The sequence below is a fragment of the Saccoglossus kowalevskii genome, chromosome 2 (genome assembly GCF_978046115.1).
Source record: "Saccoglossus kowalevskii chromosome 2, keSacKowa6.1, whole genome shotgun sequence".
NCBI lineage: Eukaryota > Metazoa > Hemichordata > Enteropneusta > Harrimaniidae > Saccoglossus > Saccoglossus kowalevskii.
Window position 1 is genome coordinate 30,817,373 of NC_140642.1, and position 12,791 is coordinate 30,830,163.

At 33.3% G+C, this 12,791-nt stretch overlaps 2 protein-coding genes across 3 annotated transcripts; one reads left to right on the forward strand and one right to left on the reverse strand.

The window, feature by feature from the left end:
• Window positions 1–176: 176 nt before the first annotated feature.
• Window positions 177–5,613, reverse strand: LOC100369717 (centriolar and ciliogenesis-associated protein HYLS1-like). Of its 2 annotated transcripts, none has more exons than XM_085494168.1 (11): window positions 5,532–5,613; window positions 4,440–4,581; window positions 3,632–3,709; window positions 2,928–3,016; window positions 2,573–2,739; window positions 2,406–2,461; window positions 1,628–1,770; window positions 1,262–1,328; window positions 1,089–1,152; window positions 833–914; window positions 177–588 (listed from the first exon to the last, which is right to left on the reverse strand). In XM_085494168.1, exons 1-11 carry the CDS (start codon window positions 5,544–5,546, stop codon window positions 424–426), a joined length of 1,068 nt encoding a protein of 355 aa, XP_085350294.1. In that variant the 5' UTR covers window positions 5,547–5,613; the 3' UTR covers window positions 177–423. The 2 variants fall into 2 exon arrangements, with proteins under 2 accessions (XP_085350294.1, XP_085350293.1); XM_085494167.1 differs by lacking the exon at window positions 5,532–5,613 and adding an exon at window positions 5,119–5,324.
• A 236-nt stretch (window positions 5,614–5,849) lies between these two features.
• LOC102810247 (ribonuclease Oy-like) lies at window positions 5,850–12,521 on the forward strand. Its single transcript, XM_085494169.1, has 9 exons — window positions 5,850–5,945; window positions 8,361–8,452; window positions 8,974–9,043; window positions 9,670–9,740; window positions 10,137–10,239; window positions 10,706–10,779; window positions 10,973–11,086; window positions 11,187–11,307; window positions 12,181–12,521. The coding sequence occupies exons 2-9, from the start codon at window positions 8,388–8,390 to the stop codon at window positions 12,391–12,393; spliced, it is 831 nt and encodes a 276-aa protein (XP_085350295.1). The 5' UTR covers window positions 5,850–5,945; window positions 8,361–8,387; the 3' UTR covers window positions 12,394–12,521.
• The last annotated feature ends 270 nt before the right edge of the window (window positions 12,522–12,791 follow it).

Here is a 12,791-nt window from a genome sequence, read left to right on the forward strand (position 1 = left end):
ACTGTATACAAAATTTTATTTTGATAATAAATTCATTCGTCGGTCATAATTATAAGCATATGTGCTTCTAACAGAGCAAATATGATATACCGGGTAGTCAGTTTCATTGCTAGATGTTGTATCACTTGTATTTAAAACCAATAAATTGGGTGCATCAATGAAACACAAGATAAGTATATAATATCTACATTGATTTTATTCCTGAAGAATTAAGAGACGATAGATAGGAAATTTAATAAAAATGTAATTTACACAGAAAATTAAAAACAAATTTCAAGTTTATACATTGCATGAATTAGATTGATAAGAGAGGACGGCAGTGACTAAATATATTTATTGATTTGACTACCCAACAAATACATGATCACTCAATACAGGACAATATTTACAAGATAATTTAAATATTCTATTTTATTCTGAATTTTAAAATCTCCCACTAGCTGGCATCTGACAGTGTGCCATATCAGTTCGTATCTCCCATCGTAAAGCTTGTCTTTTCTTATCAGTGGGTACAACGTATTTGTTTGGTACAAACACCTTTTGGTCACGTTTGGGTCGATACACCTCATCTTTATGAAGCATTTGCTCCTATAGGTGAAATGAAAAAAAACAGGATTGAATTAGATTAAATGAAATAATTGTGAAATAACAAATTTACAAATAAATGTAGTTTGTACATGTCTATATGTCTTTTCAGTTCTGGAATTTCAAGTGTAAAATATCCTTGTTGTGAGTAAAACAGGAATCATCGCCAATCATTCCATCAACCAAGACATTTCCCATTCAATGTAGTTTGTTACAGTACAACTGGAAATACTTGTGTAGTACATACCCGCACTGCCCATCGCAGCTCTTTTCTATTCTTCTCACCAGGAACTTTGTATGAATTCCAACTTTGTTGATATAAATGATATCTAGGTGAAAATGAATAAGAAATGAGGTATACATATATGTAATGCATGCATGTTTAAATGTTAACCGCTATATTAACTCTTTGGTTTGAGACCATAAACACAGCGCAGACCAAATTAATTCCCACACTCAGGAAAAACATTGTCTATCACCAATGTACACTTTTCAGTACATACCTGGTAACTGGATCAGTTTTCCGGAGATTCTTTGTATGTGGGTGAGCTGTACCAGGACGTATAACTAAAAAGAAAAATCACATAGTCAATACATCTCTGTAATAGGATTGATAGGACAAACCTTACCCAGTGATGTATTCAATTACAGTCAATTACACTGAGTTAATACTTACATGATCTTGGTAAATTAGGAGCATATATACTATCTTCTTCCCTTGAAACCCTGCTGCTGTCTGGAAACTATTGCAACAACAAAAATAAATATTTTAAAACATTGTATACTACAAAAATGTACATAAAGCCTTAAATTAAAGCACCACACTTGTAACATCACATGTTGGAATTTGGATAAACTACAGCGCTTGAATTGCATCACTGCTGCAACATTTCTTTTTACTTGTGTGACATTGTGTCTCTTGTTGAAATTAAAAAATTCTCAAACAAGTCAGTAATACAGTTGGTATGTACAAAAATGTACCACGATTATGATGGCTAAGAATAAATTAGAGAAACAGGGTCAAGATATTGTAACTACATACCAAGTCTGGTCTCGCTGAAAACGGTCTCCTACTGTAAATTTGTTGGATAACATCTGCTGATGTTTCACTCTCAGTCACAGATGATGCATCATCCTCTCTGATCGGAAGATGGTCAAATCTGTCTCTCAGTATGCTTACATCGTCTGAAAAACATTGATCAGTTTCACAATTACGGATCTCCAAAAATATAGCATGGATTGTTAACAATATAAACATGAATATTTTCTGTACTTGAGCCTATAGAATAACACTGTACTGTAACAAAGTACTGCCACCATACAAATCAAGAGCCATTGTATATACATGTATATATATAACAAGCATTCAAAGTGTCATTGTCATCATTGTTCTATTTTTATAGATTGATAGAATGAAGTCCAAATATTTAATATCACATGCACATAAAACAATAGGTGCATTAGCCATAACAGAAACCACATTCTAAGTCAGGGACCATATTCTCATCATGTAACATCCTGGCATTTACTAGGCAATGCACGAATGAAATAGGTCACAACAACCATGTTTCGACGAAAGCCACATCCATCAGTGGGTGAATCTTGATCAGTAGTTTGGCGTTACCAATCCTGTCACATCCACTTGGTGTGTGGGCTGCTTCTTTTTTTATTGATAAATTCCAGATACACATGTAGGAATAAAACTCAGGTGATTGGTAAATGCCATCACTTTAATAGGGATGAGTAAACACTTATTATATGCATACAATAGGATGATTGGTAGATACAATCAAATAATACTTTTTTTTTAAATTACTCACCTTGTTCACTTTCAGTTATTGATTCATCAAACACTTGTGAATGACCTCCTACTTTCCTGAAAACACAACAAAATTATAGAAGTAGGTAGATATACATGTCTTCAAATCAACTTTAATTTTCTAAGCAAAGCATTGATGAGGAAAGTGATAGCCTTCTGAACACTTACCTCACAACTTTCCTTTTTCTCATAACTTTCCTATCAGGACTTCTAATAATAGGTTTATGATCAGGAATGATTAAATCTTCGTGGTCACCAACAAGGCTTGTTCCCTCTGGGAAATCAGATTTACTCAACCCATGAGAATTTTCTTTTCCAAATACGGAGTGTTCAACCTGTGAAATGTCAAGAAGTTATTACTTGAATATATACCAGTAGGTCAACTGTAAAAACTATATAATTACCCAAGTAGGAGAGTAAAATTCCTGAAGGTAATAAAAATGCTGTTCGGTATTTGAGCAGAATTCTGATATTACATGTAGGCATGGAAAATCTGCATCATACAAGAAACAACAATACTTACTATGGACTGGTTATTGACATTTGGTTGTCTACTTCTACTTTCATTTAATGGAATCCTGTGTCTGTGAAGCATATGATACCCTTCACCATCTGCAAAAAAATATTACAATGAGAAATTAGGTATACATGGGTAGGTATACTTTCAATTAAAATGGTTACACAATACAATGCTTTAAGGGGACAGTTTTGCCTAAATGGAAGTAAACAATTATGAGATTTAAGTTTATGATCACTCTTTCTCAGGAATTTGAAAACCATTAACATGTACATTTAATTTTTAATATTGTTGTTTAGTAGTATATGTTGGTGAGTGCATTGGATTATAATTTATCATGATCTGAAAACTTTGTTCTCGTAGCACACACAAGTTTTTCATATATTGTAAGAATGAAATTCTCTAATACATGTATCAATGCACATGTATACATGTGTTTTTGATTTGTTCTGATTTTTCATTTAACTACGGGAAATTCTGTTTTGTGTCATGTAAACGAAACATTTTTAGTTCAACTTGATTTGTCTACAGAATGGAAAATTGAACAATATTAAAATGCATGTTTTAATCCATATAGCATTTTTTGATTAAAGTGTTGAACTGCTGCATGTAAAATACTAAATTGACAAGACTATGGCACTTTATAATAGTCTGCTACCACACGGCAGCACTACCACCTAATAACACATGATTCTTAACTTCAAACTTACCAGTTGATGATACGAATGAATCACTTCGAAATGAACTTCTTGAACTTGATTTTTCATGTTCTACTAACTTTTTAAGATCTGAAAATATAAATCACACGTTATAGCTTACAAATTATCCTGATTTTCTGCAGAAAAACATATTTAAACCAACCAAAACAACTAAGATTGAAATATTTTACTGCCATGATAATACACTGTGTTTAAAGACTCATTTAAACATTCTTTGTTTAAATATAACCAGGAAGACCAAATCTTACCAAAATATTGTTTTAGACAGAAATGAATGGGCAAAGTGACCATACACAAGGCCAATATCACTTAAAATCCAATGTGAAAGAGATTGGAGAGAGGCTTAGCCCCTTCATGCTGGCACCGTGATTGACATTTCGTGCAGGGCACCCGGTATACTGTCATCTTGTATCGTAATCCCCCAAGGTTCACTTGACAAAATTGGATTTCAATAGATGGCGGCCTCTGGAGATCTGGGTGCAGCCTTGCTGCCATCTTTTTCCGCTTGCAAGTAGGAAAACCGTAAAACTGACTAATCATTATGCAAATTAGACAATTAATATGCATGTGTTTTTTCCCAAAACTAATCAGGTCTGTGCATTGTCCCCCAGCATATGCATGTACACTGTATTAAGTTTCATTAAAATCCAATAAGTAGTTTTTTAGATATCAGTGGAACAATCATGGAACAGCAAAAAAATATCTAATTATCACACATACAGACAGACACACTAACTACAAAGACTCCCATTGTAGCAAAAAATAGATAGTTACAGCTATTGTCGCTTTAACAGTTTACCTGAAGCAAATTCCCTTAGTCGATATGGAGGTACGTTGTAATATCCTAAGGCTTCCAATTGCCTTCTTATGTCTTCTTCACTGAAATCAAGTGATTCATCCGCCATTGTTGTGGAAGGCGAGGGCTTTGATTCAATATGAACCTGCCAGAAAAATGAGGATAAATTTAATAATCATGAAACTGTAGATTAAATCTATCTGTCTTTGTCATAAATATACAAGTACTCTGTAGCAGTGGCACTACCTGCTGAGGTATGTTGGCCACACAAACAATTGAATTGGTGTTTTCATGACCAATGAAGCATGTTTCACTCAATAAAAACAGTTATTTGTATAACATCTAAAATACTAAACACAGTGTTTGAGAATGCAGGACTTGTCAGTTTACGGTATTAAACTTATTATTATGGTTAAAATTATGGCTTTTAATTATGATTATATATACTACTGTTTGCATTTGTTAATTAATGTTCATGACCTTCTCCTAAATGTACCAGTAAATTGAAATCCGTAATCTAAATTTTAGAAAAAAAAGAAGTTTCTTGTTCGTTTTAGGATTTCCTATACAAGTATAATTATGATATTATTTATGAAAATCCTATCGTGTTCCAGGTACAGCTAAACAATATTGTATTACCATCAAGTAACCCACATACCAATACTTCTATGTTTAAACCTACCTTGACATCGCCAGTTTCCTTCAATACACGAGGTGAGACTTCTTGGCCGGTTTCACTCTGATCATTCTGAGCATTTATATGTTCTAGTGTAGTTTTAGGACCATTTAAATCCATGTTTACAAACTGTTTTGCTAAAGAGATCCTGCACTAAGTGAAGCCTACTGCTCACGCTGCTGTTTTTAAAACTTAAATGAGTTTTAACGAAAGTTTCAAACATGTTCAGACAACTACCTTTTCTGTTTTGGCCTGCTGAACTGCAACAGGGTCAAAGGTGAACCAATCAGCTGTTGTCATGTTAAATATACGCAATTGTCGCGAACAGTGTTTGTAAGGGGTGACTGGTATATATCTAAAGTCTTACACCTTCTCTATTACTTAATATGAATATTCAATACGTTCAACAGACAACTTACCTTGTGAAAGCCCATGAACGACTCAAATCGACCGAGAACAACAAAAAAGAATTTAAATATGGCGGCGGTTGCAAACCCGAACTGTACAGACTCGAACCTGTCAAGATTTCTAAATTTGTACGTAAGAGGGCGGAATACGTAGTTTGGATCGCCTTATTACTTCATTATTAAAACATACCTATTTCCTTATACTGGAATATATAATTTTAATCCAATGAATGTGTCAGCAAATAATATTCCCTGGAACAAACAGTGAATAGATGAAATTCAAGTCACGCATCAACTTTGTCTCGCGAGATCAGGTATAATTTGTTTACTGGTAGGCGGAAATGGGAAGGAAAGATATCGTCTGAACATTGAGCTCAGTTCTAAGTCTTGTTTTCTTTGTAAATTTCAGCAGTGTACTCCTTGCAGGTAAGCTACCTTTGAATGAGGTTTTTGTAATCGGAAAATATCAAGTGTGACTATGGGAAATATGCAATAGTTACCTCGACATCCTGTAGTTTAGATAACTACAGAGTGAAGTCATCCGCCAGTCGCCATCCGCCAGTCAGTGTATCCGCCGGTCGCATCCGCCAGTCAATTTTTTTTTTCTGTTCATACAAAATAAAAAAAGTTACCTATTTTTGTAATCGCTGGTTCATGCGGTAGTGGAAAATATTAAAAAAAAATTTTTATCAAAATTTGGGGTCAAAATGACGATTTTTAGATCAAATTCATAAAACACGCTAACATTCCTCCCCAATTCAGGCGATCACAACCACAGTTTGAAAATCGATACACATTAACTAGTAATAAATAATCTCCAGTATCTATATAGTATAGAAATTATTTCAGACCTTTGGCACAATCATTATTTTGGTTGCAATTTGGGGTCAAAATGACGATTTTTAGATCAAATTCAACAAAAACGCTTACATTCCTGCCGAGTTGAGGCGATAGCAACCACAGTTTGAAAATCGATACACACCAACTATCTAAACTACCGGGTAGTAATAAACAACCACAGTAATATTTGAACACTAGTATATTTGTATATACTAATTACAAATAGTACTTACCGGTTATTCCTTTATACTGATTTTGCAACTGGATTATACTTACCGTTGGTTATACATGTACAAACATACAGTGCTACCCATTTTTGATTTGTGGGAAACATAAACAAAATATAAACAATAGTGCAATTCATAAAATACATCGATGGTCATCAAATTAAATTTAGAGTTTAAGAGTTGTTTCAAACAAAATAAATGGTTGTAATTATTTGTGTAGTAATATTTGATTTTTAAAACTAATTGTAGACAATGTATGGATTAGCTGTAATAATCGTCGTAATTGAAAATTAGATTAGAATCAATGAAATTAAAATATTTTAAAAGGTTAACATGAAAGAATCAAGATGAGCAAAAATAGTATTTATTTACGAAAAGGTTATTCGTCCGCGGCTGAGCGAATAACAGATTTATTTCCACTTCTAGTATTCGCCCAGTTGTCAAATCAACCAATGGAATCACCTATTATGAAATTGAGTATATATATATATAGCCAATCACATCTCTCCTTCTTTTGTCGTAATGGCTTTGGTAGTTTTGAAGTAGCAAAAATTCAATCCTGAAATACAACAAACACTGAGTGGCATGCTAAGTCTATTCATTGCAATGTTCTTTTTTTTTCTGCTTCTTACCAGTTAGGGTTATAAAATTGTTTAAAATTACAAATGTTACTTTTTTCAAACATAACGTACACTGGACATGACTGTGCACCAATAAAATAATGCAAGATTGCGAGTGATGTCATTGTACCACGAAATCCAAATCCGCGCTTGGGATGTTTGCTAGTGCTCACACACAATCAAGAGCTCGGGATGGCAGTACGCCAGTTGCTGTCTCCGGTTGGTGAAACTCCTCTGTTTTTAAATCAAGAGTTTGAGAATTTTCATGAATTGAAAGATGCTATCCGATGTTTCCAGGCAAAAACCAATTTTCTTTTAGTCAAAGGCAACGGAAAGACAGTGGTCGCTGCCAACCGAAAAGTGTCGGACGGCAGAAAAGAATATCCTGATAAATTTGTCTATGCATCAGTGATGTACACATGCAAACATTTTGGTCAACCAAGAAAAGAGGGTCGTGGGATACAAGTGAGATTAGTTAGATTTTGAAATGCTTACAAAATACAACTTTAAAAAAACATCGCTCATTCGGGTTTTAGGTCATTCTGATATAAGGATCGGGTGCAGTTCCAATAATTAACACAAAACTGGGTCAAGGGGACGAATAGTGGAAAGAGATCTTTTATTCACACAGCCGTGGAGTGAATAGTGGAAATAGATTAGGATCAGGATTATTTTACTTGCTGATATTGATGACATACAGTGTAAAACATGTTGAAAAAGTGACATGCAATTTTAACGAATTGTGGTAAAATGATGTAACAGCAAAATGTTGATTTAGCGAATCTTTCTTGTCATTGTTGTTTCCTGTTTTCACAATACTTGTCTGTCGCGTGCCAAAACAAATACGCAGTTATCACCTTCATAAAAACAAACAAAAACTATATGGTACTAGTATCACTTCATTTATGTTATTTATTAATTTTCATTGAAATAATGACCACAATGAATACGTTTATTTTTTTGTGTTAATTTATTTTTCAATAAAGTGTATCTATCATGTCAGTACATTTCCTTTGCGTTGTTTACAAAGTGTATGTGGAGAAAAAAGACTTTGTTTGGTGTCATTAGCGACATCTTAAATTAGCGAATCAGTTCTCGCTAAATTCGCTAAAAAGATATGTTTTACAGTAGTTGTATTCTGATTGTATCCTTAGTATTTATCACATAAACACAAACACAGAATGGAAACAACTCTGAAGTCAGTGGTATTATTGGTTTTAACAATGTCATGTTGTAACTCGTTTTTGTAAGTATAATGTTGTATAAATTTGCTTAAAAAATTTTTATTTCTAGGAAATAGTGTGAATGCCAAATATTTATAAAATGTATTAAAACTGTTGTTTTGGTGTCACCGCAATCTGGAGTGCAATCTTGCTGTATGCATTTAATGTGGCTAGATATGAACCTGTTTCTTTTGCTAGATCAGCTTGGCCAACTATTCAAACAGACAAATCAAACATTTAATCATGCTGCTACAGCTGATAGTAATATTATGTGATTTTATTTTACTATTTTTGTGTTCAATTCATTCTTTTTACCAATATATGCATTTTTAATGTGTAATCAGACAATGTCTTATTTTATTTTCTGTCTGGTTTTTAATTTTGTTGCTCCTTCCATACTGAATTTGCATAACCACATTACCAGTTGTTCATAGTGATTTTCAAGCAAGATATTTATACTTTGACTTGATATGGCAACCTAATTTACAAGTTTTTTCAAAATTACTGGTCTTAACTATTGTTTTCATACATTGCTGATTTCTAGGTTGGATGATGAGTGGGATCATTTTGTGTATGCTCAACAATGGCCACAAACTGTCTGCTTGGATAATGATGTAAGTGGATGTACGAATTTTTATAATCATGTGTCTCTAAATTGTTTCCTCAGTTATGGCTTAATTTACTGCTTGGAGACAAATATAAATCTTATTATAATCTCTCTATATATATATAAATCTTATTATACATGTATTTGTGAGAAAAAAATCATTCATAAATTGTTTGCTAATAAGTAGTATCAGAAATAGACTTGGAGTGGTACCAGTTGTGGCTTACATACATTATGTTGCCAATTGTTAAACAAATTAATTTTCCGCTAGCAAAGAAATCATTTTAATAGTTTAATAGATTTTTTCTAATTTGTAAAATTTCATACTATCGTAATTTATCATCTAAAATTAACTAGTTAAGTGTTATTCATGGTTTAATTTTGTAAACAAAAATGCTCCTGTCTTGGTAATGATTGTGCAAGGTTTATGCTCAAGACAAAAACGGGAAGTCTAGATTGTTAACATTCTAAATTTGCTTGATATCAATGAACACGACTTGTTTATGCTAACATTATATATGAGCGTTGATCTGAGCATACATTGTTTGAAAATAGGGGAACTGTGTTGATTATCTATTGTACCTAACGTTTGTGTTTTACGCGCCCGATTAAGGTTTCATTTCTTCTTTAAAGGGACAAGTAAATCAGACAACAAAGTGTAGCATACTTCAGGAAGTTAAAACATGGGTTGTCCATGGCTTATGGTGAGTCCTGCACATTGTAATACTATATAAAGAATCATGTCAATAATGTTTTGCTGTGGTTATGATATTGGTTATAAAATTTAATATGTAGATACAAGTGTTGATGTGAAATATGAAATATAAACCCCAGACAAAGGAATTTTATGTATGTTATTTAAATTCATTATGTCCTCACTAAATTATAGTAGTACCGTATTTGCTCTATTAGAAGTGCATGCACTAAATAAATAAAGTATACAGGTGTGTCTTTGGTCCTATTAAGTCATAGTTGAATGATCTAATTACATATAACAAATGTAATTGTTCATTAACATGGAAGTGCAATTCTAATAAAGCAAACATGGTATATTAATGCATTTTAAGTGTGTTGTATTGATATCTGATGTCTTTCTGCAGGCCAACCAGGGTTAAAACTGAAGGACCCAATTGCTGTGGATGTAATGAGACATCTTCAGGCTGTCACAACTGTACTCGTCCGTTCAATTTCACTCTGATTCAGGTAACAAAATCAATTCATTGTAGTGACTATTAAAAGCCGATTTCTGAAACTATCAGAAATATTCAAAAAAGATATTGTCATATCACTAAAACTATATTTTAAAATTATCAGCTGATTATGTCAAATATTAACAATGCTTGAACCAATGAGTATCACAAGATAATATGGTAATTTTATAAATTATTATAATGGTTTGTAAATGTCATGATAGGCAGGATAAATGTATTTATAGTACTGTGCATATCACTAAACAATGCAAACTTGTCACTCAGGGTTTTTTCTAGAAAACAGAGGGAGCACTGCAATTCAGTGGCGCCGCCAAGTGGGGAAATAGGGTTCTGCCTACCAAGGTCTGCTCTCCAGAGTAAAGGGGGGCATAGCCATGGCATGAGGGCTGCGCTGTTCCCTTGTTTAAAAAAATCCCTGTCACTCATATATTCAGATATGACACTCTTCTTGTTAACAGGATTTAGAGCCTCAGCTTAATGAATTCTGGCCTAATTTGTTGACAAAGAAACATGGAACACCTTACGATTTCTGGTAAGTCACTGATGCTGTAGAGTCTGCTAGTGATATGTATGCATTCATGGTGTTTGTGCCTAAATTGAGTTCATTCTGCATGCTGGGTAAATTGTGAGAATAATTAATAGTCTTCATCTATATTTCGATTACAGCATCGGTCTGTTGTTTAGTATTTTATTACCATGTACATGTATACTGTGACCTATTGCAGGAAGCATGAATGGGAAAAGCATGGTACTTGTGGAACCAGTCTTGATGTAATTAACAGTCAACATAAATACTTTGTCATGGGATTGAAACTGAATCAGAAATTTGATATTTTACAGTAAGTCAATTGTGATATCTACCCTTCAAATTACAGTGAGATATTTTCTTCAGGACTTTGCAGATATCTCTACAAATTGTGTTGGTATTTTTGTTTACAGAGCTTTCTTAAAGCATAATATCAAGCCCTCGCTGAAAGTACAGTACACATATAAGAGTGTTATGGATGCCTTGATTGACACTTTTGGTCATCAGCCACTACTGGAATGCTACTACAGCCATGTAAGTATTAAAGATAAATTTAACATTGTGTGCTTGTATGTGTAAATCTGCAAGTAGTACATGAAATGAAAACAAGTGCACCTTATTTATTAGTTGTAAAATATATAAAATTGTCTATAAAAGAGAACGAAAAACACCATTTCCCAGTTTCTTAGCAAGAAAGAAGTACAGTCTGTTTACCAAACTTTTAAACTGTTCCAGAATCATTTTATACAAAAAGAATGTCATTACTGAAGTTTTATCACCTTTACAAAGCGTAAAAGTATAATTACTTCTGATAAAGAAAATGCTGTGCCAACACAGAAGAAATCCAGAGTGGAAAGTAACGACAAGTTATCATCTCCATGTAGAGCCATGTACTAATGTACAAGAAAAGAGGGGGGCTGTGACATTCTCAATAGCTTGTCCTCATAAAATTGGTATACTAGAAATTTTGGCAAGCAATCCTATCAACTGACGAATTACTCAAAATTAATTGCCCAAAAGCCAATGACCAACATAGTGTTCTAGATAACTCTATTAGTTTGTCACATCACCCATTGTGTGACGTCTGAGTTCATACCCAGTCCTTGTGGTCTCTTCTTATCATAGTTTCATCTTTGATGTGGCATGATTTTCAAGTACATGTATATGAAAGTCCAGACAAAAAACAATTTATCCGAACAAAGAGATTTGATTTTACTATTAAACTAATCAGATTCGAAAACCAGACTTTGTGTACCGGTATATGCAGTATTGCAACTGAGCTTTCTGAATGATCAAAAAGCACTACACAGGCTTAGGCGGGTTTTACAGTTAAGTGCAAATAGACATGTACCGTACTTCAGATAAAAAGTTCTTGTCCTCCCACTAATTATTTTTTTTTTATTTCAGACTACGAACACTAGCAACTTAGAATCGATTGAATTCTGTGTGTCTAAGAACTTTGATATAATGACTTGTCCATCTCGGAATAATATTAATCGTCTCTATAGAGAAGAAACTTGCTGGACCAAGGAAAATATCACGATTCCACCTCTAGTGTATAGTAACCCAATCAAAGTAAAAAAAGACATTACCGTCAAGTTACTGGAAGAACTGAATTAGTGGAATTTGTTATGTTGTATATTAATTGGGATTGTTTTCAATTCCTTCACTGAGCTTGTTGTAAACACACCTACTGATTGTGTAAAAGTGATATGGAAGGTATATGATTTGGATCTTCATATTTCAAATTCAGTTGTGAATAATTTGCTTTCCTCTTTGTTTAACATTGAAGGCACTCTCGGTAATGACTGTGAATAGTTCATTGGCTATGCAGTCTTTTTTGGTTTGAGATCTTTTTATAAGTTTCTGTGTTATTTTTTCACTTTTAGAATAGAATTCCAGAAACCTGTTTAGCAACAATACCATTTTGTTGACATATGCTGACAGCGCCCCCAGTGTTAAAGTTTGAGAAATAAGATTTGAACCTGTGATACAAATCTAGCAATTTTCAAGTTATT